Source organism: Centruroides vittatus, unplaced genomic scaffold (assembly GCF_030686945.1).
Source record: "Centruroides vittatus isolate TY-2023 unplaced genomic scaffold, ASM3068694v2 contig_193, whole genome shotgun sequence".
NCBI lineage: Eukaryota > Metazoa > Arthropoda > Arachnida > Scorpiones > Buthidae > Centruroides > Centruroides vittatus.
The window spans coordinates 364,206-382,034 of NW_027121185.1; the positions used below are offsets into that span (position 1 = coordinate 364,206).

General features: G+C 33.0%; 1 protein-coding gene across 1 annotated transcript in view; it reads left to right on the top strand.

Annotated features, from left to right (window-relative positions):
* The first annotated feature begins 4,232 nt into the window (after nucleotides 1-4,232).
* LOC136970384 (neuron navigator 2-like) overlaps nucleotides 4,233-17,829 on the top strand; it is a 63,617-nt gene continuing 50,020 nt past the window's right edge. Inside the window, 3 exon segments of the mRNA XM_067264821.1 lie at nucleotides 4,233-4,464; nucleotides 6,683-6,800; nucleotides 9,253-9,305. Of these exon segments, the coding sequence (XP_067120922.1) occupies nucleotides 4,375-4,464; nucleotides 6,683-6,800; nucleotides 9,253-9,305 (261 nt within the window). The 5' untranslated portion in view covers nucleotides 4,233-4,374.

The following is a 17,829-nucleotide window of genomic DNA, read 5'->3' on the forward strand; positions in this document are numbered from 1 at the left end:
AGCAAATATAGTGCCATTTCAAGTAAGGAAGGATAAATTTTACATTATTTTTAATTCAATTTTTGTAATTTTTAGACTTAATATTAATTGTTTTGCCTGAGCAGTTACTTCTAAAATTAACTCTTTTATATATATATGAGTGCGTGAGTCTATAATATATATTCCTATATATATATCAGGGTCAGTATATTTCACAATAATATAAATTTTCATTGTGTAAAGGTAGTCAAAACTACTTTTACATACAGTAAATTGTTTAAAAAAGCATTGCATCCAAAGTAGGCAGTAAGCTTTCTTCTATATCTTAAATTATATCATGAGGGTTTGTCGAAAAATCTTGATTTTGTTATATACACCCCACAGAGTTACTGCAGATATGAAGTCTGTTCTCACTTTTTTTTTATTTTTTCTTAGCTAGTTTGTACTCTGTCACTTCAGGCGTTTGTCACGATTGAATTTCTTACTTTTTCCCTGCCATTTTATAGATTTGTAGAAGATTCTATGGATTGTAGTTTAGCAGTATTGATTTTCAGACGTGTGCTTGATTTTCGGAATGCCAAGTATATAATTATAAACAAACCTTAATGTATAATTTTCGGCCATTTTGCATCTTTACTGTTTGATGATAAATATGTTATTTGAACTTGTTCAAAGCTTTATCGCAGTAATAATAAGTATGCCGCAACATTGTTGACGATTGTTAGCCTATTTCCATTTACTGAACTGTATTGTTACTATAGTTGCGTGTTACTACAGCTTTATTATTGCTGCAACGGCAAATTATCCATTGTACTGTACAATATCTCAAAGCAATTCTAATCAAAGTCGGTTAAATTTGTAATAAATGTTTTCTATTTTCTTTTAATAAAATAAAAGACTTTTGCAAAAAAACCAGGACAAGTATAAAACAAAAAAATCTATTTAAGTACTTTCAAAAGCTTGAAATATTTAAATGAACCAATTACAGAGCAGGAAATTTTAAAAATTCAAACTTCTAACCAATTAGGAAGAATAATTTCAATTTCGAAATTCAAACTGACCAATAATTGGCTTTAAAATTCGAACGCCAGGAGAATGGAAGTTATTAGCAAATTAAAACGATTAAAAGCTTTAAAAATAAATTTTTTTAGAGTAAAATAATTAAAAGAATTGGACGAACAACAAATTTGGCTTAATCTTAAATTTATAGCATAGTTATTAATAACACAGTGGGAATTAAGCGCGCGAGTACATTTGATGTTCACAAAAATCTGGTTACATTCATCCAGACACTTTACATCAATGTTAACGCCATAATGTTCACTACGTCATATTTTACGTTCTCCTTAACATCGTTTTATTATTCGTGGAAAACTAGACCTGCAGGAAAATTAGAGGCCCATTACATTTGCCTGGTTTGGTGCAGACGTCTCCCTACCTACCCAGAAGCCAACCTGCAACTTAATCAGGTAATATGAGGGCTACATTTACAAACTGTTATTGAATATTTTTTCCAAATCATTACACACTTCCACCAACATTTTTACCAGGTAAGGGGTGAGCTACGAGAGGGAAAATGGCTAATTTATAGGAATGGGGGAAAAAATCTCCTGAATTATGCGCGAAAAAATATTTTTTCATGTTTTTGAGGTATAGAAACTTTTGAAAAAGACACTTCCAAATTTATTTCGAAATTAGCCAATCATAAATTGATAATAAACACGTCAACACTACAGTACAGTACATGCTAGCGTATTTAATTAATGGCGTGAATTAATTTAAATTAACCAATTAGATCGATTCATTTATTACGTTTTTCGAAAACTTAAAAATCATCCAATGAAGCGCGGCAATTTTTTTAAACTAACCAAGTAACATCGATTCATTTATTACGTTATTTTTAAAAAATTTAAAATCATCCAATGAAGTGTGACAAATGTTTTAAATTAACCAATTATGATCAATTCACGGCTTACGTTATTTAAAATGATCCAATCAAGCGTGATAGATTTTTTAAACTAACCAATTAGGGTATATTTATGGATAAAAACATAAAATTAAGTTAATTGCTGAAAAATTGCAAGGAAAGTTATAAAATTAGTTTAGAAATAGTTTTTTTTCTACCCTTTTTTTTTCTATAAAAGTAACAGTCAAACGTATTTCTTCCCTTCAGGTAGCTAAACTTTTAACACTCAAAATGGAAGGTGGAAAAGAGCAGATTGATTTTCCATCAGAGCAGTTCGCAGCAGCTGCTACATGTCGATGCAGGTCACTATGCTGCCAGGTGATAGGTTCAGCTAAAGAAGTGACATTTCCTTCAATGTCCTCCCGTTTATTTTTTTTCTTCTTATATATTTTTTCCCCTTCTTCTTCCAAACCGTTCAAACGTATAAGCAGGAAAGATGAAATATATTAAACATTATCGCATGTAGTTTAAGCATTTCTTTTTTTTATCTTATCTAACCAGCCTTGAATAATTTTGTCATCAGCCATTTTACGTATTATTCATTCCTCTTTATAGTTTTAGAGTGGGCGAAAGAGTTTCTGCTATTCTATTTTCACTATTCGACCTCCATTTCTCGTTTTAAATCCCGACACTCTATTATTGGTTAGTTTAAAATATAATTAACTTCTAAATTACTCATTTACATACATAATTATGACGTCAAAATATAAATTATTTTATTTCATTAAAGATAAATTCGAATAAGCCAATGAGAGTGTTTTAAAACGATGACGAAATTTAAATTTTCGAAACGTTTTCTATATTTAACGATCTCATTTGTCGATTTGAATTTGGTGGGCGTTAATATTTATTACAGTTTTTGAAGACACGTGACGTTACCTAAAATCGACCAATAGATGAGCGAATCGAAATAAACGAATTTATCGATTAAGAAAGTTAGCCAATTACATTAAACTTCGACCTTTCTTTTTTTTAGAACTTTTCTGATAGGCTGGAGGATTTCAAATTTTGAATTCGAAACACTACTTGTCAACACCATATTCAGCTAGCGAGAATATCAATTTACCCAAAGTGGACAGTTGCAACATTAATCCAATCTGTCCTCCGTTCCAGGACGGAATACAGGATGATAAATTGGACGGAGTCCCTTGTTACTGGAAGGGAAATCAGGTAAACTGGAGAGAAATAGAAGGGCAACAATTTATCAAGGGACACGACTGTCAAGTTCCCCTTCCTGACAAACCTTCGCCTGCCGTTATATGTGCAATGGTCGGTGTGATCAGCCAATAATTGGTGCTCTACTTTACTTCCTTTATCTCGAATTCCAGTCTTACAAGCATTTCTTCTTTACTTATAATGACTTGGAGGAAGATAACAGAGATTTCGCTTCGACTATTGTAAAACTGCTTTATGTCTAAAAGTTTGATTCACCCCTCGTACTACTGTGATAATTAATATAATATATACCAGATGTCGCCACAGTAAGCCAGTACAAGTACTATTTTTACTATTACTTGTAGCAGCTTGCCATACTGCAATATGGTCCAGTGATTCGCATCCTAATTATTTCAATAGTAGCACAAACTACCAAATAATCGATAATAGAGAATGAGTGAATCAAAATCAGCTTTAATATTTAATGCATAAATGCTATTATAGTAACATTAAACTTGGCTTATATTTTAATATTGCATATCTAAATTATTATTAATAGTATAGTAACGGATATAACGCACCTCAGCTGATGCTACTGAATATTCCCTACACAAATACAGTTTATTACTATAATAGTACCGTTCCAGTTAAATTAAAATATTAAACTAACCAATTCTGAAGCCAGATCGCGCCATTTCATAATTAATTTTTAAATTTTAAACCGTAATTAAATTAGACCAATCACATTAAATTAAAATTTAAAATATCAAAATTCTAGATCCATTATTGTAATTGACCAATGAAATGGTTTAAAATTCAAAATACGTTTTAATATAAAGAACCAATCAGATCGTTAAACAATTTAAAAATATGAAATACATAATCGATTATTTGCGTAAAACGTCAAGAATGAAGAGAGAAAAGACCAATAGAGTTACGAGGATCGTCAAAATTTAAAAAACGTCATCGATAACTAACCAATTGCGCGAAATCACATGGAATTCGAACCGTGTTTACTCGTAGGTGAAAAATTACTCTTTAGTGTCATCGATAGGCCGAAAACGGAACTCATTGGGGAAGTACTTTTAGCGTGTGTGGTTATAAAACACCAGAAAATATTAATTGCTTCTCTCGGATATTTTGTTTTTAGTCAATAACCACTAGTATCCCATGAATCACTTGGAGAGAGAAGCGTGCACATGCTACAAATAGAAGTAAGGAGCGGAGCATGCTGGGCTCTTTCTGTACCCTGTTTGTGTTTGAGATGGTTTGTCATGGCTTGTATAAGAGGCAACGATAAGAGCGGAGGATCCTGCGAAAATGTATCGATACAACCCACCAAACAGGAAAAATCGATTGTACAGGTAGTATCAGTGTTTACTGTTTCCTTCTTTTAACGTATACAGACATGTAAAACTGGTGGAAAATTCTCATTATTTGTATTAAGGCCCTTCTCTATCAGTTATTTAAAGAATTGGAGTGTTGCCAACACACTTCTGGGTTACAAACTCTAAATGAAAAGTGGAAGAAGGGGCGAAATACTACTTTTTTTTTTATTTTTTCTTCTCATTCTGTTTTAAATCTTGACCTAATTCCGTTTCTCTTTTTTGTGTGTGTATATCTAACACTAGCGCGCGAATAAAAAAAAATAATGATAATAAAAAGCATTTTCTTCGAGAGACTACTAGAGGAATAAAGGTCAGGAGTGGAGAGATAAGTAATGGAGGTAGCACGTGGCGACAGGTCACGTGACGCGCTCGCCTCCCCAGTCACGTGACGGCCCTTTTTGATTTTTCTGTTTCTCCGACCGGAAGTGACGGCTTTAGAGGAAATCTCCTTCCTACTTTTTCTTTTTTTTTTCGTTTTATTTTCTCCTCCCTCCGTCTTTGTTTACGATACTGGCAATAATTGACCCATTGGGTCACGCGTATGTAATTAAGCGACTAATGTTCTAGTTATTCGCGTGGTCACGCGCTGTGTCAGCTGCGATCACGTGTCCTCTTAGCATCTGTTGGTTTTTAAGATGGATGATGTCGCCGGACTGATTTTAACTGCTGGCTTTATCTTCTCGTTCTGTAAAGCGTGAATCTATCCGAGTTTTATACGCGTGTTTATCTCGAAGTTGAGAGGTTGTGCGCTACAATTTTACTAGATTTCGACTACTGATACCAACGTACTATTGCTTCTTTTTTTAATTAAAATTCATACTTAGTAGGCCCATAAATCATATTGATTACAACTTACTCATTTAGTACACTTTTTCTAGTGTTTCGTGTTGTGTTTTCTAATGCTAATTTGTATATTTCGTGTTCTAATATAATCTATGTTATATTTTCTTAATATTAAGAGTACTGTACTTTGAAAATTAGACGCAATCAAACCTCTGAACAACGGTCTCTGACGAGGTCTTTAAAAGATGGCCATTGTTTGGAGGTTATTTTGATGCAACATAAACAAAAACAAAAAGATAAAAACTTTGTGAAAACGTGGCCGTTGTTTAGAGGTGGCCGTTATTAGAGGTTCCACTGCATTCATTAAAGAGGTGCATTCTAATTATTCTTATATACAACTGTGTGTTTTCTGTTTTGTATAGAATTCCTAGTATTTTACTGTTTTTTACAGAACTGTCCTGGCGTATCTAATAGAATAAAAGTGTCACGTGGTCTTCCAAAAATTATTTATAGGGCCCAAAAAAATTATATTTTGCTGTTATTAACAAACCGGTCCTCAACACCTCATTTTCTACATCTATTGGTTCTGTTTTACACAATACTTTTCTGGTGTTGTACTCACTTACATGACAGAAAAATTATTATTATTAGTTTATTTGAAGAAGAAAGATAATAATATGATGAAAATACACATTTAAATTTTAGTAACATCATTAATCGAGACACTAGAAAGTGTTTATGAATTTAAATACTCCAGAACCTTGCACCTCTAATAAATACAGTCAAACCTGCAATAACGGCTACCTCTAAAAAGCGGTCACGTTTTCACACACTTCTCTTGTTTATTTTTAAACAAAAATCCATAGAAAAACCAAACAACGGTTATTTTTTAATGTATCCGATAGTGACCGTTGTTCACAGGTTTGATTGTGTATACTTTCAGAAAGTACTGTACAGTACAATACTTTTGTTTATGATCTTTCATGTTACTTCTTTCACATCTACTTGAGTTTTTAAACTTTAAAAGTTTGTAGCCACTTTATTTTATACTTTTGTATTGTTTTACTGTCTTCTGCGTGTTCTGTATTGCTGTGTTGTACTGTTTCCTTAACAGCTCTACCGAGAATTATATCTGATACACCCATATTTATTTATTTCGCAACTTTACGACACCGCAACTGTATTGTTGCCAACAAAACGCCACACACACACTACAACAGCAATTACGATTTAACAATACAAATACAGAAACAAAACATAGATAATAATAATATAAACTATAACTCCAGTGTATAAAAGCGTAGCCATTTCTGGTGTTGTCTACGTTCAGTTATTTCCTTACACATGTGTATTTTACACTTAACGCTAGTTAAATTGTATATAAACACTAATTGATTGATTTATTTTACAGATATATACAGATTGGGCCAACCATTATTTGGAAAGGGGTCGATTCAAGCGCTACATTCAAGACCTCCAGACGGACGTTTGCGATGGAATTTTACTCGCTGACGTCATCGAAGCTGTCAGTAAGTCAGAAATTTCATTTTCTTTTTCAAATTGTAAATCTAACAATACGTGTACAATCAAGGTAAGAGCACAACCCAAATATCCTTGTATTCTCCTTTAGTCTCAAGGTCACAGAGATGAAATTTATAACCCGTATAAATTATATACAAATTAATAGTTTTAAAATAGATTTACAACCGTAGATTATAGAAAGAATACGTTCTTATTGTTTTTTTACAACTTTCCTAAATGCTTTGTTTGGCATTTTTCTGAATTCCTGAAGAAAGAATTCAAAGAATCCCCGAGTAAAAAAGATTTATAATTGTTAGTTGTGCGGATTCCTTTCTGTTTATAAGATTTCTGAAACGTAAAAAAAGGGAATGTTTGGATCTTCTCCCCCCTTTCATTATGTCAGAATTTTTTTTTTCCTTTTATAGATTTAAAGACGTAAATCAAAATTTCTCCATAACTCTAACTGAAAGAGCCCCCTTTTAAATATTTTCCTCCCCTATTCAGGGGTATTTTACTGTTCGAAATTTATAAACTGCCAGATTTTACCTCCCTTCCTTAGACTCTCTTTGAAATCTGAAGACATAAAAACGTCTTTAAAGCTCTGGAAAAGGCACTGTAGATGCCTGGGAGAGTCGAGAATCTTGTTGCAAATCTATAAATTTTTAAAGAATAATCTTTTCCTTTTTTCTTTCTTTAGGGTATACGAAGTTATAGATAAGTGTTTAAGGTATTGAATAATTTAATTTTTAATATTTCCCTTATTTGAAGGTATTCGTGTATCATATGAAAGGCACGTCTTTCGTAAGACCGTTCCTAATTGATGTGTTTCATAGGATATGTCTTTCTTCGAGTCTCTTTAGGAGGGGGAACGCGTAGAGAAGCTCCTGATAAAAGGAGTTGAGCATCTGTTAACGAAAGAACAGATTTCTCCTCTTCTGTTTCTGAAGTAGAATATTATTTTTTTCTTATTTGTAAGCTGTGTTTTGCATACAGAATATACAGTATAAACCTGTAAAAAATCGCTCTATTTTCAGAAATTTAAAAAACAAATAAATTTTAGAAGTGAAAATGACGATATTTCTGTTTTTATAAATAGATTATTTTAATCATCAGTTTCTATTGTTCTATTTTTAGAAACTAAAAAAAATCCATTTCAGAAGTGAAAATGACGATTAAAATGATCTATTTATGGAAACAGAAATGGCATCAATTTCAGGAAACGAAAAGAATCGATTACAGAAAATGAAAATATAATCAGTTTCAATAATAAAATACAGGAAAAGTTTTCAATAATACAGGATTTTGATCTATTTCTGAAATAGAAATATTAATTTTTAAACAGAAACAAAAGAAAAACACAAAGAAATCTTTTTCAAAAATAAAAAAAAGCAATCATTTACAGAAATAGAAATGTGATCCTTTTCGGAAACAAAAATTATATTTTTATTTCCGAAAAAACTAAAAATAAATAAATAAAAATATTTTCCAGAAATGTCTTGTTTTTCTTTCTGTAATTGTTTCCCTGTTTAATTTGTATTTTTTTATCTTATTATTAGGCTGCAATTTTCAAATCTCAAACCTATAGGCTGCTGTCCGTCAGTCCTTCCCTAACCTCGAGAACGGAATTAGATAGACGAAAATCGAGTCCAGATCCATTATCTGGACCAGTCACGTGATTTTTTAAAATTAAGACGTGATTAAGAATTGCAGTTTTCTATTTATTTATATTTTATTAATCCTACGTTTTCTCTTACGTATTGTAAAATATGCAAATACTTTAAAGCTCCATTTTATATTGTGAAATCTGTCTCTTAAGATAGGATCTGGTGTGTTTACCTTTGCAGCAATCTATCCCCCTTTCAACAAGTCGAAAATCGCCTGATTAATATGGGACTGAATCAGACGACCCGTTCATTTCGTCTCGTCTGATCCTCCTGCATCCGAGAGAGAGAGAGAGAAACACAAGGGAGGAATTAAGTATGACTCAGTCTGTATGTAATTTAGAGAAGGGATAGTTAATATTTGTTTTCACTGCTTCTAAATGCCAATATTAGAATGTACATTCGGTGCGTAAGTGGCTAAAGCTGTCCAAGCTTTGATTTGTACTTATGGTGGTCTGACAAGGATTATAAAAGCTGGTGTTGGCCACAGATATAGGGGGACTTCTAGCCAACATCCCTATAGGGTCGTTCTATTCAAGCGTTTAATGGTTCGCACTCTATTGCTGCTGTTTTATCGAGCATAACTGTGAACAGACATCCGAACGACTCATGCTGGAGAATTCCAATAGCATTATAATGGTAAAATTATGTGTTTACGATGCGATTTAAATTACTATAACGTAAGCGCGTGACGTAATGGTTTACGTAACTAGGAAGTTGACCTAATTCTATTGTTACGTATAGTGTTTATCGAAGAGAATAATCAATAATTCTATGTTATTTTTTTTATTAATTTCAGCCGGAAACAAAGTGCCTGACATAATCAGAAAACCCAAAGTGTCTTGCCAAATGGTGAGTGTGCAGCTGATTTTTTTTCACTTCTTTCTTGTTTTTTAAAATGCTCCTGTAAGTATAGAAGTGCCGTAACACTAGACGGTTCCGAGAGAAGGTTAAAGGTCAAGAGGTGATTCACGCTGAATCATCAACAATATCGCAGTCGAGTGAATACCGTTACATTATTTGCCTCATCAATCAATATGTGGTTGTTGGGTAGACGTGATGTTATAAAATTATCTTTTCTTTGTTCGCTGCACGCTGCCGAAATGAGGCCAAATGGCTTTGTTATCGTGCACTTTCATTAATCCTAAACATAGTTACTCAGGGCTTTTGTGATGCAAAAAAGTTACTTTCCCTCGTTTTTAATTAATAAATCGCATTAAAAGAAACTCGAAATTGGCGCCCCACGTTTAAAAATTTTTGTTTTAAAGTAGCAAAAATCGTTACTTAAATGTAAAATCCTCGAGGAATTCTCTTAAATCCCGTCTGGTATGCTGTTCGCGTGTCTTAGCCATCGTTCTGCCGACTCTCTGTGACGTCACAATCGAATAATTTACATAAACGAACCGAAATGAACATTATTGATAATTTAAGCCACCGTTGTTACGTCATAGTGGCATTGATTACATTTATTGGCCACCGAAGACGAATAAATTCTAAAATTCCATGACGTAACAATGCTATTTTGGTAGTTCGTGGCCTTTATTACGTCATGTTCTAGATTTGTTGGTAATGGAAGACGAGTAAATTTGAAATTCGCCGAAAAATCCGTTACGTAATAATTCACAGAAGATACAGTATATCTATTACGTCACTTAGGCTTATTTACACTACAATCAAGTGTTACGATAAAACAATATTTTTTGCTTTTATTTAAAATTATTGTTCATTTAAGGATATTAAAATATATTCAAAAATTCATGACGTAACAATGCAGTTTTATTATTTCGTTGATTTTATTGTTATTAAACTATTGTTAGCATACTAATTACATTTATAGATCCAATCGATACGTAGTCTATTTGTCGAGATAATAGATCCTATTGTTACGTGTTTAAGCAATTATGACGTCACTCCAGGTTAAAAAGCGATTGTTACGTCATACAAGGCCATAACTATAGGACTAATCGTTACGTGTCTCAAGCTATTATGACGTCACGTTTAATTTTAAAAATAAAATGATTATTACCTCACATAGTTTTATGTAATTGAATCTTTTCCGGTGTAGCAGAGAAGACAAAGATGATGCTTCCATGGCATCTAAATAGGAAAAAAAAGGCAGAAAACTTTTGCCTTTTTTTCTATTTTCTTATCTTTATTGTTTGGTCGGAAATTCCAGGAATGTCGACACAAAACTTTCCACAAGAAAAAGGAAAACCATGAGTCAACCACCCGAAATTACTGGCCCCAGGCTTTTGCCTACTTGTTGTGCAGAAGTGACAGCTAAACCAATCAGGGGATGAGTTAGTCATTACGTACCCCCTATTTTATTCCTTCTGCGGTGACGTAATGCTCTCTCCAATCACGCTTGATAATGAGACTTTGTGAGTTCCGATACATTGTGGTAGTATTCCACTTTCGTCCCCCCTCTCCCTACCCCGGAGGCAAGGGTTCGTTCATTGAGAGTTTGTTTAATACCGAAATTTGGTTACGTACTCGGCACGTGATGCGGCGTAACTCATTCCACGCGCTAAAACGCACCTATAATTAATTAATTAAAATACTGAATAGTTATATGTATAATCTAATCCCGATTGAAAGGTGGGGGGTCGTGGAACGTGACGTCACGTTAATGGCGCGGTAGACGATTTCGATCGCGTCTAACCGATTTTCCAGTATCGATTTGTGTGACGTAATTGTTTAGAACTTGGAGATTCTTCTTAAGAAAACGATTTGACCGCTTTATTTTTATTATAATTCATGTAAATTAAAAAAAATAAATGGCTAAGTGAATCACACGATATTTTAGTTTATATGCGAGAGCGCCTTTGAGTACTTTCTCTGTCACGTAACAATAAGAAAATGATTGATGACACTCGAAATTATTCGTGATCGAAAAATGTTCATTTCAATTTCAAAAATATCCGCCGAGTGTCGCGTGATTGCAATTTTTCATTTAAGTTGAGACGCAACAATGCACTTCTTCTATGACCGTTTTTTCTGCCTACGAAACAATACGTATCGGTTTAAATTTGAATTTTTTCGATCGTGACGTAATAATGTTTATTGAAACGTAACGTATAGTCAATTAATGGTGATTTTTAAGAAGAATTTAACAATAGAACGACCGTAAAATTGTATTTTTGAAATTGAAAAATGTTTATTTCCATCTTAAAAATAAATCCGCCGCATCTCACGTGATTGCGATTTTTAATTAATGACGCAACAATACATTTTTTCAACGACCGTTTTTTTCGTCTACGTAACAATTGATCTCGGTTTAAACATAGGTTTTTCGATCGTGACGTAATAATGTTTATTGAAACGTAACGTATAGTCAATTAATGGTGTTTTTAAAGGAAATTTAACAATAGAACGACCGTAAAAAGGCATTTTTGATTAAAGAAAATAAAAAACAAAGCAATTTTGATTGATCTTGATTCGAACACGGAAGTGGTATTAGGATATTGAATTTGTTATGGCAGCATATTAATATATTTATACCCCCCGATTGTTTTGGTAAACATGGACACTTAAATGTACAATTTAAGAAAAAAATTTAACATGAAGGAAAAAAATTTACAAGATAAATAGAGCAGAAAATAAACACAAATTTATTTTCAGCTGTGACTTCAAATGTCAGTTTGTGCTAGTTATTTGAAGGACAAGAATCCTGTATTTTTTTCCCTGTGTCTAGAAGTCAACACCCTCTGACGATACTAAAAATAATTACCGTATTATAGGTCTATAACGTAAAATAAATGAAAATTATTTAAAAATTTTACTCTTTCTATGCTAAAGTGTACCGTTCTCCTTTATTATCCTTGCCTTTATCTAGAGCGTGTGTAATATCCGGTTGCTATAGTATCAGGATGTTGCTCCGATCACGTGACTAGGACTGAAAAAACTCTTTTATCGGTGATTCATTGCTTGTAGTAATCGGATATGGCGTTGAATCACGTGTCTTGGTGGTGATCGGCGACCCTGCCAGTGATTCCTCGGATCTGGTGATTCACTAAAAGGGGAAAAAATAAGGTTTTATAACTTACACCGGATCTTGCGCAGCATCCGGTACGATAAGGATGATTCTTAAGGATGATTTAGCTGGATCAGGTGAACGTGCCTGGAAGCACGAGTGTTTCGTAGTAGGGTCACCTGACTGGTTTGACGCGCGATAGATGTTGTCACGTAACGCTTTCCACCTCGGAAAATGAATTTTGCGATGACTTAACATACATAAATGCTATTAACTGATTATAATTTCGGTTTTTCATCCGCCTATTACCATATTTAACACGTGATTAGAGAGACACGATCCCTATATTCGCGTGCACCTGTATGTATCTTCTTCAGCTGTCTCAAAACTGCGCATTAGGGGGATGATCTATGAGAGACAGGAGCAATGGATTAGATATAAATCGAAAGAAGACAAATGTGCTTTAAATAATTCAGTTAGATGCAATCTTTCGAGTCTATGCTACGATATGCCCGATTGTGATCGATGTAAATTAAAAACTTCAGGGGAACTTCTCGTTATTTCACGTGATTATAAAGACTTAACTCCACACCGAGCGCACTGTACTATTGTTTTTTTAGTGTTATTGTCTGGCCTAAACTTTAGTTTTATGGTTTGTTAACGAGTTGTTATTGTTTTCGATAGTTGAAGCGAGAAACAAGTTCGAGAGTTTATCGCACTGTTTAAGGTGGCGTCAGTGTTTACCCCCCCGTTTTTTGTGCACGAGTTTCTCGTATGAGTTTAGTTTTTGTCAGAAATAACTTTAAGAGAATGTAGGCTCCACAAGGGCGCGGAATGTTTTTTAAATGTTGAAACTGTATTTATAGGGATCCAATATGGTCGAGTTACTTAGCTGTGGCATTGTCTACCCCCACCAAATGCGTTTCGTCCATTATAACCCCCTAATAACCTCTTTTTTATGTAGCTTCTTTATATAAAAAGGTTATAAAAGTTATTTTAAGACTATCTCCCAAACGTATCAGTACTCAATTAGCATATATATTGTGGTAATATACTAATAAATGTCTGTTAAGAATGCTAGATCGCTGGGGAGATACACCTAAATCTAAAAAGGAGGGAGGTCCTGCACCTTAGCGTAATGTCTAACGTTTTCTATCAGATAAATCCCTTATCTGGAAGTAATTATAAGCTTAGAGAACAGAGTGGAAAAAATTGGAAACACTGAAAAATATATGAAATGAATCTAGCTTAATCATCAGAAAATAATACGTTTTGTCACGCACAAAATTTTAAAATTTAACACGAAACATTATTTATATACACTTAAAATATAGTTTATTTCTAAATTTATCGACCTATTAATACACACGCATCATTTACTCGTGTTTTTTCTTCTTTTAATAACTTAATTACACTTTAAAATGTAAAAAAAAAACCGTCAAAATTTTGCTGAATTTTTAAATTTTTATTAATTGTTACGCAACAATTAATTTTACGAAACGTTAACGGTTCCGGAACAATTAAACTACCACAAAAAAGTCAATTGTTTAGCGCTAGATCATTATTACGTCACAATTAGAATGGTTAAAAACTTTCCAGTCGTGACGTAATAATCGCAATTCAAATCAACTGTGACGTAATAATCATTACTTTTTTTGAATAAAAATAGTAATGATTGTGACGTATTAAATTTGTATTTATAGAATCGAGCCGAGTGAAGTTGCCTTGTGTGTGTTTATCTGCCTGTCTGTGTGTGTGTGTGTGTGTGTGTGCGTCTTTTTTTTTTATAATTTATTTCTTGTTTCACATCTGTATGTTTTCATGTAAACATGCACAATACCCTAAGTGGACGACTCGTACGCGTACGATACATTACATATTTAAACGACGGAAAACAATAATTTGTCATTTTTATGTTCCCGTTTTACATAAATCAATTCGGTTATAACAAATTTGTAAATAGGAATCATATACTGTACTTTGATTTCGTTTTTTATATCATAAATCATCCTCCTACATCTTTAAAACATTAATGTTTAGCCAGCAATATTTATTTAATAAATGGATCGAAACTCTAGACCCGTAGAAAACACACACACACACGTTATGGTAGGTGTTAGGGTGGGAGTGTAAGGTGTTAGCCCACACACGGGGTCTTTCGTAAGAGCGGGCCAGTCCGTACCCTATTTATCATTACCTTCCTCTTAGTTGTGGGTGGAAGAAGTCACACTCATGTCCAGTTCTAAAACACTCGACCCAAACAAAGCCGTTACGTCTTTCTGACACTACAAAAGGAGAAAGAGAGAGGTAGGTTTCTCCCTCTTTTAACCTTTTTAATCTATGTACTGTAATCTGCAACCGAGCATAAATTTTCACATAAATTTAGTTAATGGATCGTTTTATATACAACACTACCAAAAAAAAACAGACCTTCGAGCTGCTTAGTACAATAAATTATAGCTGCTACCCCCGACTTTTTACAGAAGTATATTGATGAACTTGTGTACTACTACTATTTTTTTTTTTATTAAAAATTTTATTAAATATGATATTGAAAAATGGTGGAAATCCTTCTTTAAAGGTAACCAACCGAAAGATGTATCAATTGAAAATTCCAGACTTTGCTTCACCGCAGGAATTCTTAGCAGAAGTTATGGCTTTTAGATTCTCTTCCACACGTGGTGGGGGGTTGATTACTTTCTTTAATTGGAAGTTTTTGTGCTTCTTTTTCCCTCTTTATTATGAGCTAGAAGTAAATTTCCTTTCTTTTTTCCCTCCCGTATTCTCGTCAGATATTATTTTGAAATTACTCTACTCGAAAGATTAATTTATGTAAATTCTTTACTTAATAGCCGATACTTCTGTTTAGTGCTAATGTAACTTACTATCCCCATGTGCATCAATTTTTCTTTCCCTTCCAGATTGCTCTTAATCGCATTTTTTAGAAGCATTTTTAATCAAACGTGCATTAATGTTTTACTTATTTAGCAGTAATATGCCTCACACTATGAGTTACTTGTCGTTTGTACGTAGGTTGTGCGAATGTTAAAACTTAATGGATGTATTCACCCACTTTTATTACCAACATTTTAGATATTATCTGTGAATGTGTTCATTGTTTTCTGTAGAATCATGTGGTTTGCGCGTGTCGATAAATTTAAAAGTTTTCGTGATATGTTATAATGCACTTGTGGCTAGGTTATATTTTAACACTTGTCATTTTGTATTACAATTGTATTTTCTATATTTTGATACTCTTGAGCTTAGAGCATACATTTATATAAATTTCTATGTTATAGTTTTCGTTGAATTAATGAGCTGTTCGTGGCATTTTAAAAACGACTCAAACACTTGCGCTGAATTATTTCGAGTCACGTGTCTGTCTATTTGTCAATTACGATCACATTTAAATTATTTCGATTTCGATTTCGATGCACGTGCAAATTATTGCCAATTTCAGTACACGTGCGAAATATAGTCGATTTCAACAATGAAAAAAATTCTTTCGATTTCACTGCACGTGCAAAATATAGTCGATTTCAACAATGAAAAAAATTATTGCCAATTTCAGTACACGTGCGAAATATAGTCGATTTCAACAATGAAAAAAATTCTTTCGATTTCACTGCACGTGCAAAATATAGTCGATTTCAACAATTAAAAAAAAAATGATTTGTATTTCAGTCACGTGCGAAATAATTTATTTTTATCAAGCGCGTATGATTTAAATTTAAATGTTTGTGAGAGAAATATTCTCGATTTCGAAGAATGTATGAAATTAAAATTTATATTGGCAAGCGGTATTTACTGTTGATTTTAGTAAGTGGAATATCAATACGTTATTTATTTCAAAAATTTTTTATTTTATAATTTAATTTTATATATTTTTACAAATTTAAACACGCACTATAGAGTATCGTTACATCACGCTGTAAAAAGAAACAGCTACGAAGTCTGTAGCATTATTTAGCAATTTATCTCCATTTTGACTTATGGAGAATATGGATTTTTTGCTGGCGATAAATAAAACTGGGAGAATAAAGCACGTGCTCTATAAATCTACCGAATCCAACGGAGTTTATATAAGAAGATATTGCGATCAGGTTCTCAAATTATAAATTATAATATGTATCTGGTTCCTTTTTTGAGGCATCAGCTGCTAACAATAACGTTATTCTAAATCGATTTTCTGAATATGAAAACACTTTTTTGTGAATATGATAGATGATACTATTTCTATATGAATAGACTTAGTTATATTATGCATTAAGGTATATTTTCTTTTATTTTTTGAATGTTCTCTGTAGTTTATAAGGCTTCTTCTCCAAACCTGTTTGGGGTACTTAGACAGAAGAATTGAACTTAACTAAAGGGGAAAGCATTACTTCCCCGTTTTCCTATATCATGTCGTATCGATTTTGCTACTAGTTTCGATTCCCGATGTAGTTGCCAGTCTTATAACTTTTTTTTCCTTTATCTGGTAAGATGGAATAAAGAATTTTCTATGTTTTCGTTCCCATGCCATTTAATAATTGTTCGAAGGGAGATACAGTACTAGATTCTTGAGAATTTGAAGTTATTTACCTGGCAAAATTGTAGTTTGTGGGTAGAAAGGTGGGTAACAGAAAAGTTGTGAACGGAAAGGTGTTTCAGAAAAAAACGAGAACAGATAGGTGGGAAGAGGCGGATGGGGAATTTTCCCCTATTTCTGAAAGGAATTCCTACTTAAAAATCACTTTAGCTAAATTTAAAAGGCATTAAATAGTAGCTAGCTGAAATTTTATTGCTCTATTCTACACGTAAAGATTTATTTTATTTATTTATTTATTTTTACCCTTTATGATAAACTCGACAACGTGCTCATCTTATCAACACAATAACATAACAATAGCGTGAACGACTCCATAAAACTTAAAGTGATTATTACTAGAGCAACATTCTGAGGGTGTTGCTAATAGCGTAAGTGTGAATTGTATTTCTTTTTAAGGGGGAAAAAAGTCATTTCGTGGCTACAATAGACGATATTCACTCGGAAAAAATCTAAGATTACTAAAGTAAAGTACCGATGACACACTAGCGCAGCGAGAGAGAGAGAGAGAGGAGAGATTTAGCATTACAAATATCTGAAATTTTAAAATGAATGATTTCTATGTGTGCTATTACTTTTCGGTTTCCTTTATCCCTTTTCTTGCCACGTTGAAAAATTCTTTTGTTGGAAGATAGAAATCGTGATTTCATCTCACGACCCCTTTCTTTCTGCATCACGTTCCTTTTCTAATCATCCATTTTTTTTAATACCAACGAACCTGTCAAGGTTAGTCGTGGATATAAAGAAGTAAGAGATACTTTTTAATGAAAATATCCATCATTTCGAGACTTGGCTCTGTAATTTGTCACTTTAAT